Source organism: Electrophorus electricus, unplaced genomic scaffold (assembly GCF_041902795.1).
Source record: "Electrophorus electricus isolate QZ-2024a unplaced genomic scaffold, ASM4190279v1 Scaffold257, whole genome shotgun sequence".
NCBI lineage: Eukaryota > Metazoa > Chordata > Actinopteri > Gymnotiformes > Gymnotidae > Electrophorus > Electrophorus electricus.
Window position 1 is genome coordinate 1 of NW_027658537.1, and position 16,769 is coordinate 16,769.

At 45.9% G+C, this 16,769-nt stretch overlaps 1 protein-coding gene across 1 annotated transcript; it reads left to right on the top strand.

Annotated features, from left to right (window-relative positions):
- Positions 1 to 1,707: 1,707 nt before the first annotated feature.
- On the top strand, positions 1,708 to 16,249 carry LOC118241489 (uncharacterized protein C8orf34 homolog). The gene is made up of 7 exons (XM_081709016.1): positions 1,708 to 2,094; positions 2,507 to 2,571; positions 6,993 to 7,122; positions 10,295 to 10,650; positions 12,829 to 12,925; positions 14,954 to 15,001; positions 15,472 to 16,249. The coding sequence occupies exons 2-7, from the start codon at positions 2,533 to 2,535 to the stop codon at positions 15,477 to 15,479; spliced, it is 678 nt and encodes a 225-aa protein (XP_081565142.1). The 5' UTR covers positions 1,708 to 2,094; positions 2,507 to 2,532; the 3' UTR covers positions 15,480 to 16,249.
- The last annotated feature ends 520 nt before the right edge of the window (positions 16,250 to 16,769 follow it).

The window sequence follows — 16,769 nt, forward strand, 5'->3', positions numbered from 1 at the left end:
AAGGTACTTAACTCATAATCAGAAGATTGAGCAAGACCCTTAATCCTCAATTGCTTAAGTTGAACTCAGTCATAATTGTAAGTTGCTTTGGATAAAAGCATCAGCTAAATGCCATAAAATGTAAATGTAAAATGAACTGTTTCGATCAGAAGCCATTGATTTGTCTTTTAAGTTCAAGAGTCCTCTATGATGTACTTCCACTAATATTACAATTCACACTAAGGCTTTTGTGCTTCTCCTACAAAACTGTATATGTCCCTCGTAAAAATGTAATGATGGCTGGTGCTGTTTCAAGGGCCCCAATCCAAAAATCTCAGACAAAAAACTGATGGGGCAGAATGGGGTAAGAATTCATGTCAATCAGATTGTGCATCAACTACCAGTCACTGATGGACAGCTTGCTCAAATAAAAAAGCTTAAGAAGAAGATGAAGTTTGTAAACTATTATTGTCTCTCATAAACATTGGGGTGACTAAGGCTAAAGTCTTCCCAGCAGCAAAAGGTCCTGGCAACAAAGTGTGATCTACTGAGGGTGGACATCTTTCTCATGAACAGCAAGAGACCTGGGATTCCGGCTACCATGCAGATGGAAATGCTGGAGGAAATACAGCAGAGCTGCCAGGCCATTGCCAAGGGCTCAGCAACAGCAAGAGTGGCAGAATGGTGGCCAGACTGTGTAAGCCATAGTGTAGGTTGTTAGAGTCACAGCGCACCTGAGCTCTGCTGACCCATATCCTAACCTTCCCGCCCATGGCATCAGTTCCATTCCACTGGAACAAGGGTACTTATTTAATAATGACAGATTATTATTCTCAATAAACTGAAGTGACCTCACTTACCAGTACCTCTGCTACAGCTGGGATACTGAAACTGAAAGTCATCTTAGGTTGTTGTGGAGACTTTTTTGTCTTGGACAATGGATCAGTTTTCCGTGGCTGAGTTTGGGGACTTGTTAAAGTTTATAGTTGTGTGCATGTGAGCAGTAGTTCCTGTTATTCTGAAGTAATTGGGAGACAGTGTGGGCTGTGATGAGAAGGAAAGCCATGATAAGGAAAAATAAGGATCTGCACAAAGGCCTCATGGCAGTCAGGGTTCGTGCTTTGGCTCATGGGGTATCTCCGGCACAACTGTTGATTGGGACTCGACTTCCTGTTAGACTCGACTTCCTGTTAGCCCAGCCACCCTCAGACCTCAGGACTGTTGAGAGGAAAGACAAACAGCTAAAGGGAAAGCAGACAGTTAGCCTTGATAAGGAACACAGCTCACTGCCAAAGTACTGCTGGTGGAACCTTACAAGGTAGAAACTTCAACAGGTAGCATCAAAGACACAACTTCCACTAGAAATTAATTCTGTCTGTGTCGGCATGTCCATCAGAGGACCAACAAATCAGAATTGGTCAGGTGATCAAGCTCTCTACAAGACTGAACTCAGTGTTATATAGCATAGTATAGTGTTGTATAGCAGTTATATAGAGTTAAATTGTAGAACACAGCGCTAACGCTAACCCTCCTTTCAATGTCTCATTGATAACAACTCATGACATCCTGAGTCTTCTTCAGTCTTCCAGACGTCTGAGACATTGTTTCCTAGACAGATTCATAATCCAGGAGCATGTCAGCGAGGGGATGCAGCAACTGGGCTGCAGGGCTGAGGAGAATGTCACCCAGCAATTTCTGAAGACCTATCACCTCCTCAGTGCTCCCACGTGTTCCTGTCTTTTCATTCTCAATGGAAACTCCATTCCCAGCATTTAGATGGCTGATAAGACCTGCAGGCATCTGACCTGCGTCCCAACACCTCTTATGAACAGAGACGCACTGTCTCTACAGATATTGTGAAGAAAACTGAGTTACTGTGTTTGCTCAGTCTTGTCATTCTCTCTTGGAAAGTGAGGCGTTATATTATTGTCACCTTCATCTTTGCCACGCAAAAGGGCCATGGGGACAAACAGACGTTCTCTTCAGTCTAGTCAGGTTGTTTTGTTTTTTTTTGTTTTTTTTTTTACAGGCTTCAGGGGAATAGTCTGGCGTTGACATGTGCCGAGGAGGAACCAGCACCCCCTGCTGTCGAACAAGCACTACCGCAGGTGGCAAGTGAGTCCAGACATTGTCTCCAGCCCTTCCTTTTTATGACCTCCTTCTACATATCAGGAAGGAGTGTGTTAAACTGATCAAATGCTACATGAGGAGGCCTAGTGAAAGTGGACAGGCACTCAGTAATATGGTTTTGTGTGACAGCCGCTTGGTGTCATTGAAGAGACACTTTAGCCCAAAGGGTCATTAGCTCGATCTGTTCTGGGTTGAAGTTTCTGGTGGTGTTGCTTTCAGGCAGCTTCATACCACCAAATCTCCTCAGAGATCTACAAAGAAGTGCGTGATAACCGAGTGGCAGAGCTGGAACACCTGAATAGAGACCAGAGACCGTGTGTGTGTGCCTGCGCGCGTGTTGATATGAATGCGTGGCTGGTATAAGACCTGTTGTGTCTGTGTTTGGGTTCTGGAACAGGTCCGTTGCCGGGGGTGACAGCAACTATGAACGCAGTGGAGCCAGAACTCCAGAGTAGCTCTCAGGTATCTGCCATGGTCACACCCCCACCCCCACTCCTGCATATCACCTTTCTGCCTTTGTTCACGTCTCGTCCATCTCCTCATTGTGCACGCTGTCAGAGAGACCGTTCAAACCACTTGTATCACTCTTTCACACAGAGGTGGCCTGCCCTGGAGAGGCTGTAGCTCTCTCTCTATTCTGGGCCTGTCACGCTAGGGGATAGGTTTCCTCTCTGAACAATGCACAAGGCCCCGCTGGTGTGAGATCTGGGTTTGTGAGTCCGGAACCTTACGAGTGAGTAATGGGTCCGCACGCTGCCGGGTTTGCTGGCACTGGCAGGGGCCGTGGTTTCTGCCTCTCACTGCAAACATCGTTCTGTGAGAACATGAAGGGTGTTTGGTTACATGTGTATACGACATAATGAAGTCAACACGGAGGTAACCAGCGGCTACACTGATGCTCACCTGCTCAGTCGCAGCTATGAACACTAGATGAGCGTCAGCTCAACTCTCCCAGGGACGTTTACAGTGGGAGAAACAAACCACACATGCACATGGACATGTAAGCACACACATGCACATACATGCTGAGGTGTGTGTGTGTGTGTGTGTGTGTGTGTGTGTGTGTGTGTGTGTGTGTGTGTGTGTGTGTGTGTGTGTGTGTGTGAGATGGGAGGTTGCCGTGCACACCACGTTCCTGACGCTGACACTACTCTCCCCTCGTAATCTGCGCTTGTTTTCTATAGCGCCACCAGGGCTCAGGCCTTGTTCTAATTACAGCAGGCTGCTGGTGGAAATGCTATCAGTGTTTCTTCACTGGTGTTGTGTGCTGAGCAGATGGAGGAGGCTCTAGACTTGCTGGAAGCTCCAAGGGCACCAGGCCTCGTCTCATCCCAACAACGAGCACACGCAGTGGGGATACATACCGCACCCGCCCCCTCCTTCAGGGAGACTGGAATCTAAACCCCCAGGGAAAGAATATCATACCGTAAACAATACCATTCAGTGATGTTTAAACTTACACAGAGCTAGACACACACACACACACACACACAGACACGCTCACAGGTCTCCTTTCCCACTCACACAGACAGGCTGTCTTTACTTTGGCATGTGAGATGTGAACAGGTGTAAGACCAGGCTGAGGAGTGCTGAGGTCAACCAGTGCCAGGATGACCAGACTCCATCTGGGCAGATGAGGGGATCGTCTCCGCTTACCTACTGATGCTCATAAAATGCTCGCGTGTTGGTTTCTGTAGAACTGATTATATTCAGCACTATTTGGAGATGAATGCAGTTTGTCTTTCTTAATAACTTAAGTGCCTCACGAGGGTTATTAACTGCATATTAACTGTCCCACAACTCCTGCGTGAGTCCTCAGAGGAGAGACACAGCTGAGTTGCACCTGCAGACCTGCAGTTCTGACTAGCAGATTCCCATCATTAGTCGGTCACACCCTTCGCGTTGCCACTGAGATGAGAGCACAGAGCTGCATGCTAACATCTCATTTGTCTGGTCCTGTGAAAGCCTGCCTCCCCTACACAGCTGTTCAACCTTCTCACCTTCTGACCTTCTGTGGAACACAGACTGCTACCGATTCAGTGGGCCGCGCTGCTTGGCTGTCCCGACCCTCGGAAGTTCCGCTGTCTCAAGGATGACGTGTTTGGCGTTTAATTGGGCTGCTGGTGTGTTTCTGTGTGAGTCCAGCGGCACGTGTGGATTTTGACGGATTCACGAGATGATGCTGAACACCTTGGACTTTTCTCCTGCATGGCTGTATTATTGTAACACCAGCCTGTCTTCAGCCAAACACCCACATCCATAAAGAAAAGCTGGACTGACTCTTCTGCAGCGGAAGATCCGTAATCCAGTCAGGCCCAGACCCCACACTCGACCCCACACGTTCACTTAGGCCTCCTTCTCTCTCAAAAGCTGGAACTCAGCACAAGCTCAGCGAAACGTGTCTGGATGACCACGGATGTCTGTGTGCCAAAGTGTGTCAGGCTAAAGAGGACATCGTTACCTCTTTAGTCTGCTGATCCTGTTGTCCTGACCCACTGTACTGCGTCCCTCCCTCATGGTTTTTAAAGCTCTGGGGCAGGAGGATGTGGATTTGTTGGTGTGAGCTGTGGTTCCAGAAGAGGTCTTTTTTTGCTTTTCTCTGATTGGCTATACAATATTATAACCCTTTTCAAAGCAAATCTTTTGATCAAGCAACTAACAAAATGCCTTTTGCATTAAATATTTAACTATTACATAAAGACCATGACGTGTTTGTAATGAACAACAAAGTTCAAAGGCCACCACAAAAAAACTATTACTTTCTCCCTCCCTCTCTCATTCTGTCTGGCTCTCCCTCCATCTTTTCCCTTCCCTTGTCCCTTCTTTGTCCATTCATTTGTCTCCCTCCCTCTTTTTCTATCCTTCTCTTTCACTCCTCTCTCTCTCTCTCTCTCTCTCTCTCTCTCTCTCTCTCTCTCTCGCTCAGTTCAATGCTTTATTGGCATGAACAGGGGAAATGAATATTAATAGAACAAAAGAACACACACAAATATGCGTACACACACACACACACACATACACAGATACATTTAGTCATCAAAATGGATTTCATTAGTGGAGAAATTCCATCCATGTTTGGAGATGGCCAGCAGCTTTGTGGTGACCTCACCATGGTAGTGGAGATATCTCCAGGTCCTGCGCGCATTTGACATTTCTCACTTGTAAAGGAGAAGCAGCTTTGTGTTTGACTGGTGAACAGTACATGCCAATTTTTCTGAGCTCCAGGAGGGCAACTGGAACTTTGTTTTGCATGTGAAGTGCTTGGAGTCCACATTTACTACAGTGTCTCTGGAAACCACAGTCGTGGAAACTATAGTGAACACTAATGAACTGACGCAGGATTTCCAAACATTGTGTCACACAGCAAGTATTTGACTAAAGAATGCATGGGGTATAAACAGAGCACTAACAGGACAGAAACAAAAGAGCAGAAACAGACACACACACACACATGTGGGAGAGAATCCACGTGAGGAGCCATAGGGGAGGTCATTGGGTTTGGAGTTAGGGGGGTTGGTGCAAGGTTGGCCCCCCCGAGGGGAGGAGACGAGACCTCGTGGTGAAACGCAGGTAGAATTCCGAAACTAGGAACACGAATCTTGAATCTTTGGTATGCAACGTGGGAATGGCGGAAGTTCCCAAAGAGTGGGGGGGGCTTAAACAGGGAGCAGTAATGAGGAGAGCAGTCGTCAGGTGTGTGATTAGTACTCCGGCGAACCGGATCGGAGATGTCAGTGGGAAACGTTAGGCGTGGCAGTGCATGGATTAGCATGCTTGCTGGAGTTCATAACCCAGCCACACACATGACAGCATCACAAACGGTGTGAGGTGTACGGTGTTTGTGCTCAGGACTGAATCAGTTCAGCTCTGTAGATCAGATCTGTTTGTTTGTTACTGTAAAGGCAGACACACACTACCACATGCCAGAAGGCTGAAGAGAAGTGAAGGACAGGGAGGGACGGACGTTTATGTAGATAGTTTGGTGGTGATGGTTTGTGTGTGTGTGTGTGTGTAAGAGAGCATGTTCAAGCACACACACACAGATGCATGTCCCCACTGTAGGTCGTGTGTAGAGTTCTAGGCTTGGCAGCCCCTGCTGTGCGTTATTGGCCTCATATATCAGACCGCGTGAGTGACGCTGTGATTCCAGACTTTCTGGTGGTTAGATGAGGTGCCTGAAGGCGAGTGTGTGCGGTGTGAGCACAGTATGCGCTGTGAGCATGCCGCCTGAATGTGTTTGTCATTAGACGTCGTAATGTGTCAGCGACGTGTCTGCATGCTCGCCTGCCCCGAGGCGCCGCTTTGTGTGACATCATCCCAGCGAGACGCGCTGCTCTCTAATGCCCCCTACCCCCAAGCAGGAGAGAACACGTTAAATAGACGTTGTCTGTGGTCGCAGGAGCTGAAAAAAGGGTGGAAGGACTGCAGAGTCCCTCACAGCATGCTGGAGGTTGGAGAGCACTGTCAGTGTGGTTGGATCTTCAGAAATCTCTTCTCCTGAAGCAGCCCTTGGCTTTCTCTTGTTGTCCTGGTGATGCAGCTCAGTTCTTGCAGTTATTTTGGCCAAAGAATATGGAATAAGACGCTGTGTGTTTCAAAAGTGTGCATATGTTGAAACACCCGTACAGATTGGCTCAGCCACTCCTGACATTCTACGTGAGATCCAGGAACTCTTTCATCTTGGAGCTCTGTGGTCTTCAGAGTTTCTCTTATGACCATTTAAAATAATAAGTGGTGCTCATTAGAACAGATGGAACAGCTTTCTGTTCTTTCATTTTCTTTTTCTCCATTTATGTATGTGTGCGTCTGTGTGTGTGTGTGTGTGTGTGTGTGTGTGTGTGTGTGTGTGTGTGTGTGTGTGTGTGTGTGTGTGTACGTACCAGCGTTTTCCTGCCAGGGGGTCAGACCTGAAGCCAGTAAGAGGCTCAAGCCCCCAGACGCGGAGACGTGGTCTACAGCTAGAAGACCTGCTCTTCTCAAAAGAACTGGAGAACATGGGCAAGCACCTTGCTGGTGGGTATTACACACACACACACACACACACACACACAGTCACATCAGAGAGAAAGTCTTCACTAGCCCCTCATGTGCCTTTGAACATAGTGACAAAAACCTCTGATTGGCTAATTAAACCAGTGATTGGCTAATGAAACCTCTGATTGGCTAAAAAAAAAAAAAAAAAAAAAAAAAAAGTCTAAATTAAAAAAAAGAAAGTCTGGGAAACTCTAGTTTAAACACCCCAAGGCTGGCTGAAACGTGCGAGTAGCATGAAGGAACTCTCTCGCTGGAGGTTACCGGGTTGAGTCATGTGACATTTTGGAGACGCTGTGTTGGGGGTGCAGGAGCAACACATTGGCTGCATTAAGAAGCTGATGCAGACTATCCCCACTGCATTGTGGGTAGACTACCCACTAGCCAATCAGATGGCAATCATTTTCCGGCTTTTTTTGCCCAATTTGAGCGGGTGAGAAACTGAATGAACAACTTAATTTGGCCTTTCATGTTTTATTAGCTGTTAACGTTGTCCATGTTGGACGCCGGAGTTTTGCTTTCATCTTGCCTCTTAGCCCCGGTGTGTGGCAAGTCTCCAGACTAATTAGACCTGTAATGAGGGAGGATTATATAACGCCTTCTAACACACACACACACACACACGTTTATTCTTTAAAGTGTAATAGCAGAGGGACCCGTTTACCCTACGGGGACTAATGACGTGGGCAGAGTACTCTCTCCTTCTCTCTCCTTATCTGACTTCTCTCTGAGTGTCTCTCTGTGGTCTCATTAATGAGGGTGTTGTCTCTTTCATTGCTCGAGGAGTCTGTATGTGTTCTCTAGTCACCCAGAACGAAGCGTCCTGCTTATTGCTTCTTCTTTTTGATCAGTCTGTTTATAAAAGTTTAGATCTGCACAGCTTACCCTCATTTTGCTCTGAAGTTGTTTGTTTAGTTCTACTTCGAGGACTCTTTGCTGTGTTTGCAGACACATTTGTGAAGTGAGCCGTGTCAGTCATATTTCCACCAAATGTAGTCAGTACAAAACAGTTATTATTGTTTTGACTAATGATCTGAATAATAATGATTCCCTCCATTACCCACTAAATTAGACATGATGGTGTAATCGGTCCAGTGATGTGGGTGTTTTCCCTTCCAGCTGGTCCATTCTGTCATCCTTCAGCAAACGTATTCATTCATTCATTCAAAGCTCACGTCTTGCTACAACAGTGCAAAGATCAGGGGCGTGGCTACACCTCAGGGGCGTGGCTACACCTCAGGGGTGTGGTTACACTGCAAGGCATGGCTAGAGGTGGGCCCTGTTTCCAGGTGGGCAAATGTTTCCATGGTAACCCCCCAGTGATGTATTGCATCCCAGGTTTCTCTAGCACTGTGGTCTCAGTAAGACCTGCCACTGCACAGCCACACACAGACACACACACCCACATATACAGACATATACACACACAGGGTACCGGTAACCCCATCAATATGGTGAACGCAGCCAGCAGAGTTTTTTCTGCGTCCCAGGTGAGTTACTCAAATGCATTAACCATGAATTCCAGGGAAGAGACAGAGGTCCAGGGAAAGATCTACATTCTAGATGACATCTGGGGTCTTCACCAGTAAACAGTGATGTGAGAGGACTGTAGGTGTTCCGTGTCTTTCCCAGGCATTACCCAAAGATATTATCCACTGAAGACTGCTACTTTTGTGTGTGTGTGTGTACTGCAGTTCTTAAAGTCCAAGTGTTTTGGTAAATGGCAGGAGGTAAGTATCCTATTTATCCTGTTTACTCACCTAGATGAGATGTTGCCATTTCTTCACACACACACAAAAACACATACACACACCCCACACAGGAACACATACACAGACAGACACACACAAGCATGAGCCTGTGAGATGTGTAAGCACAGAAAACTCCAACACCACCTGACACAAGCTTGCAGTGACCCCTGACTTCTCTAAGTTCTTCAGAATGGGGTCAGTGACCCCTGACATCTCCAGGTTCCGCAGAAAGGGGTCAGTGATACTAATTTCTTCAGAATGTCAGAAATGAAACACCATTCTCTCTACAGTATGTTCCGTCTGGCTACAGAGTGTTTTGGTTCACACATTTAGACATGTTTAAGGTTGTTGGGTGTTTTCTTGTTAAGAGAAACAAGACCTCCCCTCTCCCAAGCAGATTTGAGGATCATCTTATAGCTTGTAGCTTAGCTTTCCTTTTGATTAAACATTAAACAGCAGTCTAGTAGCCATACCATGTTCCTGAGACAGGACTCTCGCAATCAGAAATACATACATGAGATATTTGAGCCTGGAAATATCATGCAGTTTTGTTCTGAAGGCAGAATTGTTTGCTAGCAGTGAGGAAGTGAAGGGTTATGGAACACATGTCACAAGGGAGTGACTCCGAGACAAGTGTGCGGTCCTCAGATGCACTACACGTGACTCATATATTTCAGAATAGAGTATTTGCACGAATGAAAACCAAAAACAGATCTTCCAGTCCTGTAAAAAAAAGAAAAATACAGTGAGAGTAGCCCAGATGTTTGTCCTGAAGACTAGTAACAGAGAGATGGTACAAACACAAACAACCCAACAAAACAAACAAATCGCCTTCCAGAGTTGCAGTGTGCTGCTACACACACACACATACACACACACACATTAAGGAAGCAACCTCTCATACAATGTACACACCCAGTAAATACTTCAGCCCCCTGGAACAAGCCCTCAGGAACAAGCGTGAGGAAGTGATCGTCTCGGAAGGCTGGAATATCCCTGGGCCGGCACGGTTCCGGATGGATCCGCTGTAGGGTTCCTGTGATCACTACCCACTCAGTATGGGCAGATGGCAGGACAACCTCAGCATTCAGACAGCTGTTGGTTTTTAACATCATTCTTCCTTACTGTGTTGAGTCTGTTCTAAAACCCAAAGAGGTGTCCTGCTCCTGGTCTTGCTCCTGGTCTCCAGTGGACCTTCATCAATGTTTTTCTATTTTCGCTCTTCTAACACACCGGTAACAGTGTCCCTCAGTCCAACCCCTGATGATCTGCGTCAGACGTATTGAGACAGAGCACAAGTCCTCAGCTCCCGCACAAGCTACCGCTGGTGGCTGAGGGTTGTGCTCCGCTGCTGACCTCTGTGACCTCTGTGACCTCTTTGCCCTCTCTGTGTATGTCTGCAGAGGTGGAGAAGGACCTGGCCAAGCTGACAGAGCAGGGGAAGCTGAGCTGGAGTCCCAGCAGCCCGCACAGCAACTCCCTGCCCCAATCCCCCAGCAAGGCGTCTGGCCTGCATGGCACCAAGCATTCGCCTCTGCTCACGGGCCGGGCTCAGTCTCCCAGCAACCCCAGCAGGCCCTTGACCCCCAACAGCCTTATGATGCGGTCCCTGCCCACCAGTAGCCATGGCAACACACGTGTCTACGGACGGTCTCGGAGCAGACCTGTAACGCCCACGGGGCAAATCACACGACCTCTGTTAACCCCGCCTGGGCTCAGCACCATGGACAACTTCAGTCTACGCAGCGCACTGTCAGAGGTGATCCTGTCTCACACACACACACACACACACACACATATATATAAATACACATACATTTACATGCATACACTTATACACACGTGCATACACATGCATGCCCACGCACACACACACACACACACACACACACACACACACACACACACACACACACCCTCATATATACACACACGCATACATTCACACACACACACACACACACACACACACACACACACACACACACACACACACACATATATATATATATATATATATATATATATATATATATATATATATATATATATATACACACACACACACACATATACACACACATGCGCACACACGCATACACATATGTATGTACACACACGCACATATACACACATGCTTACACACACAAACGTATACACACACACATTTACACACACACACGTGATATAATCACACACACGTATATACACACCCACACACAGATACATTTACACGCATACACACACACACACATATATACACACACATATATACATACACACACATTTACACGCATACACTTATACACGTGTGTGTGTATGTATGTATGTACACACATGCACACGCATGCACACATATGCACGCACACACACACCTGCTTAAATTGTACACACACTGCATTGGTTTATACTACTCAGTGCTACACTGAGGTGCGCGCCCACACACACACACAGCTGCAGGAGAGAGCAGGACTGTCTCTGTTTCAGGTAAACAGGACATTCCTGCTTTGTTATCCATGTTTGTGGATCTCAGTCAGGAGCTATAACTCAGGAGATGCCAACAATACATGAGACTCTCAGGAGCAAAGCAAACATATTATCAGATATGTTAAAACACAGTCTGATATATGCAGGGTGATGTATACAGTCTGATATATACAAATAAGACAGGCTGTCTGGAGAATGGTGGAACGTTGCCTCTGAAAACGTCTTAAACTACAGGTCACTGATTTGAAAATCACCCTAAACACTGTGTCTGTGAAAGTGTGCACCTGCCTGTAGTCTGATTCCAGAACAGGAGAATGTCCACAGGACTCGGGGGGGGGGGGGGGGGGTCACTTGGGGCTGTTGGAGCATCGCTGTGTTTGGGGAAACCAAAGTTTTGTTTTTGTACTGTTTTACTGTCAGTTCTTTTCTTCTTTTTCTTCTTCTTTACACTCCACCTTGCAACACTGCTGTCAAACTCCAAGTGCAGGAACTGTTCATCTCTAGGTGTAATTCTACTGTTCATCTCTAGGTGTAATTCTACTGTCCGTCTCTAGGTGTAATTCTACTGTTCATCTCTAGGTGCAATTCTACTCTGTCCGTCTCTAGGTGCAATTCTACTCTGTTTGTCTCTAGGTGTAATTCTAGGCTGGACCACACATTTCACCTTTGAAGTGCACTTAATGCAGAGAGAACAAAATAAAAAAATCTGCAGAAATAGCATGTCAGGAGTCTTTGGTTTGTAGTTCATTGAGGGTGGAGATGGTGCAGTACCGTGCTGCGCTGATGGAGGGTGCTCCACCTGTAGTGGGCTGCAGTAGCTCTGTGTTTGGTTTGTTTGTGAGTGTTGTGTTGCTAACTATGGGTGAATATTCACAGGCTTTAACGCACAGACCTGCACCACAGAATTAAGATATTATGAACATATGTTTTAGGCAGTAGATGTGTCTTTTCTGTGTATGTGTGTGTCTGTTTGTTCCGTGTGAGTGGCATGTATGTTTGTGTTTAAGATGTGTGGTGATGTGTTTAGGAATCTACATGAACAACTTACACTGCTGTGAACATGTAACCTTCCAAAGGTGTCTATGCAAAAAAGAAAAACTGTGACTTAAACTTCTGCATTTATAGAAGTACAGAATATGGAATAAGAGTCTCAAAGAGTATCCTCAAACACTGGAATAAGAGTCTCAAAAAGTATCCTCAAACACTGGAATAAGAGTCTCAAAGAGTATCCTCAAACACTGGAATAAGAGTCTCAAAGAGTATCCTCAAACACTGGAATAAGAGTCTCAAAGAGTATCCTCAAACACTGGAATAAGAGTCTCAAAGAGTATCCTCAAACACTGGAATAAGAGTCTCAAAGAGTATCCTTAAACACTGGAATAAGAGTCTCAAAGAGTATCCTCAAACACTGTGCACTTTGTGTGGGTGTGTCTGTGTGTGTATTGGGCAGGATGAGTTCTACCGGCAGCTGCAGGCAGTCCGACAGCCCTGGCGGGTCCCTAGTGACACACACAGTGACTGTTTCGATTCTCCAGATCAGGATAAATGTGAGTTCACCACAGATCACCTGAGATCTGCCATTCTGCTGTAGTGTTTAGTCAAAACAAACAGGATCAGGTCATCTCTCTCTCTCTCTCTTTCTCTCTCTCCCCTTCTTTCTCCATCTCTCTCCCTCCATCTCTCTCTCTCTGTCTGATTACTGAATGTGTGTTTATCTCAGGTATTTTCTCACACTCCTGTATGGTTTGGTGAGGTCGAGGCTCAGGGGAGACGTATTAATAACAACGTTTGAATGCTCTTCCCTCTAAAATAACAGATCACGTTTGAGAGGTGCTGAAGGATGGCTGCTTCTGCACAGCTGTAGTTTTTAAAACCTTGTGTGTGTGTGTGTGTGTGTGTGTGTGTGTGTGTGTGTGTGTGTGTGTGTGTGCGCGCGTGCATGCAGCACACACGCTTTCATTGGGCTGATATTGGGCTGTGAACTGTTTCTTAGGTTTCAAGTCCAAACAGACACTGTGAAAGATGAAGTGTGCTCCAAGCTGGCACAGGGAGTCTATTTCTGTCCAATCACAGTTCGTCATCACTAATAAATCCTATGTGTGCATCTCCCTGTGCGTCTCCTGGTCTGTCCACACCCTCAGCACAGCGTCGTTCTCCAGAACACTGGAGTCCAATAGTCACATTATGAGGATTTTAAATCACAGTGCTGGCCTGACACACACACTCCTCCACACTTTCCTTATGCACGCATTTTTCTTGGGTTGGGGATTTTGTTGCTGTGTTCAATTATCCCTGTGTGTGTTTACTAAGAAATATATAGAAATATAACATACAAAATACTACCTGAATGTTGCATATAGATGGAGAGAGAAAGAGAGAGAAAAGTAGAGAAACGCCGCGCATGACCATGTCAGTCTCCATGAGACCACAGGTGTGCAGACCAGTGGGGGTTGATGAGGTCAAGACCAGCGTTTGTCCTACATGTGTCTCTGCCTGTGTGTTTGGACAGTCAGCTGTGTGTTAATCTGTATATAAATGACACTGGGATTAATAATACATGCAGTAATTAGAGCCAGAGGTGAGTGTTTCCCTAGAGCATCTCCTCATCTCCACGTAACTGGATCTTCACCTAAACAGGGAATATCCTCCAATTAAATTCAAGCATTTGACCAGCTATGCAGATTAATTTATCTGCTACCCAATCAGAAATCGTGATACAATGGAACAGTACTTAGAGGTCAGGGGGCAAAACTCTCCAATCAATCAATTCGAAAAACAAACAAAAACAAAAACAAGCGTGCTTGTCTTCGCTACGCCGTGGACAGCCAGGGCTGTGAGGCACGGGGAGACTATCAGCCGTGGCACTGCCAGCCTGGAGCCTAGCATCAGGAACTCTCAGCTTGGCAGAAGGGCATCTACACGTTAGCTTACTGGGTCAGGGTTTGAGCCCAAGGTCTGTCTTCATAACCACTTCCTGTTACTCTGGAGACTTCCTCAGTGGGAGGAACCACTAATCCTGTGAAATAGGGATGACGCCTCATCCCCTCTCCTCCCAGAGCTGTGACCTCAGTGGAGGGAAGCGTTTCCAAACCCAGCTAGGGAGCGTGGGAGTCCTCAGACAGCTGGTTGAGTTAGACACTCTGGTTATGTTTACAGGCTCATGGAGTTGTGGTATTTTTATGTATAAAATCACAAAACAAGTCAACATCAGATGCACTTTATAGACATTTATTTTTCTCTATAAAAGTAAGTGTGGTTGCTTTGTGTCTCCACGGAGATGATAAACGCACTCTCTGCTGTAGTCCCTGAGTTTGTCAGCTGGCTGTTCTGTGATAACAGGAAAATAAAAAGTAAAGATTCAACGCCTGGGAGGCCAGTGAAAATCAGCACTAAGGAGGTTTGACATACGGGGTTTCATTGTTTAATGATTAGTGATTCATTGCTAGTGATAGATTGCTAATGATAAGTGATGATCCTCTGCTTCTTAGGTAAAAGGCGAACACACAGAATGGAAACTGTGATCAAGCACTAACACAAGATGTTAATTCAAAATCTGTGTGTGTGTCTGTGTGTAGGTAATCCAACTGGAAGGAGGGACACCAGTAAAAGGTCTGTGTTTTCAGGTGAGCGTTTCTACAAGTGTGTGTCATGAAAACTGATCAGCCTGTGTAGCACAGAGAGTCCAGGGGAACATTACTGAGGTGTGTTAGTGGGATGGACACACATACACACACGCATGCACACGCATACACTCGCGTGCGCTCTCTCACACATACACACACGCATGCACATGCATACACTCACACGCACTCTCTCACACATACACGAACGCATGCACACGCTCACGCTCTCTCACACATGCACGCACGCACACGCATAAACTCGCACTCTCTTTCTCTCTCTCTCTCTCTCACACACATGCACGCACACATACATTTCCACACACACACAAATCATTTTTCTACTTTCATGTTTATCTTTGACATGTTTGAATACTGAAGTGTTCATAATTACCACAGTAATTATTCTCATTAGTGGTTGAGTGTGTGTGAAGTCTCCAAACAACTGATGTTTTTCTTTATGCCTCCTGTAGGCCTATAAGGACAACAGCTGCAAACATGGACCCACTCCAACACTTATGCAATCCTACAGGGCATTTGATCGTTGTGAATAAGCCACAGACTCATATTTTTCTACTCGTATTACAAAAATAGATTGTGTACTTTTTTTTCCACAGAGGTTAATATTTCTTAGAACCTGGTACATTTATATGCTAATATAGAAATACTTGAAATTATAGAGCTCATCGTTGAGAATGACCTGTGCTTGTGGCTTGTTTTTAGCATGTTTCCTAGAGTTTAGCAGAGAGAAACGGCCATGCATTCACGGACACAGTATGGATATGACTATGTGCCAAATGACTGGACATAGAAAAACAACAAAAACAAAGATATTTTGATAATATTAGTTAAGGAAATGACTGCCTTATCGGGCATTAAATAGATCTATGAAATTCACAGGTCGTTATAGATCTCGGAGAAGCTGTATTTCTTGTGGTGTTCCACACCACAACTCTCCTGTTACCTACAGCTCGATTACCTACCCAGGTCCAGTCCTGCTGGTCTGACACCCTGAAGAGTTTGGCTCCACCCCTAATCTCACACACCTGCTTCCAAGGTGCTAATGAAGGACTTGGCTAACTGGATCAGTTCTGTTGGAACAGACTTGGAACCAAACTGTGCAGGGTAGATCTCCAGGACCAAACACCGCTGACCTACACCATGTATAGAACTTGTAAAGCTGTGAGATGTTTGATTTCTGTGCCTGCTAGATCTTACTGTGTGATGCAGATTAAACTCATTCATACAGGACTGTGTGTTGTTGCCTTTCCTACACGTATATTCCTACATGTACACACACTAACACACCTTCCTCCTCCTCCTCCTCGTACTGAGGTAAAGCAGGCCTCTTTTAGGTAGCAGAAGTTACACTCTAATCCGCTGTACAGTTGCTGGGCTGATGATTTGTTTAATGCACCATTGGAGGGTCTGAAATTTATAAGCACGAAACTTTTATTCCTAGACTAGAAATCCTGTGGAATAGAGTTCATTCCCTGGACAGATGTGATTCCCTGGACTGTACTGCTGTTGTGCTGCTGCTCCATGGTGACACGTTCATTCTGACAATTCCCACAGAGGTCTGGTAGTCTTACCCCTCTTTCAGGCAGTTAGTCTCCAACCATCTGACAGATGCTGTTTTCAGAGCTGACGCTGTTGAGAACTCGCCAGCCTTTGCTCCTGTGGTTTGTGCCGAAGTTCTTTGTGTTGCGGTGAAGATGGCTGAGCTGAAGGCCACCAAGTTCTCCCAACACACCCTTCTGCATCAGAGTTT

Coding starts and splice junctions, on each gene's coding strand:
- LOC118241489 (XM_081709016.1), top strand. CDS start 2,533: ATGAACGCAGTGGAGCCAGAACTCCAGAGTAGCTCTCAG. Junction 10,651..12,828: donor TACGCAGCGCACTGTCAGAG/GTGATCCTGTCT, acceptor TGTATTGGGCAG/GATGAGTTCTACCGGCAGCT. Junction 12,926..14,953: donor TTCTCCAGATCAGGATAAAT/GTGAGTTCACCA, acceptor GTCTGTGTGTAG/GTAATCCAACTGGAAGGAGG.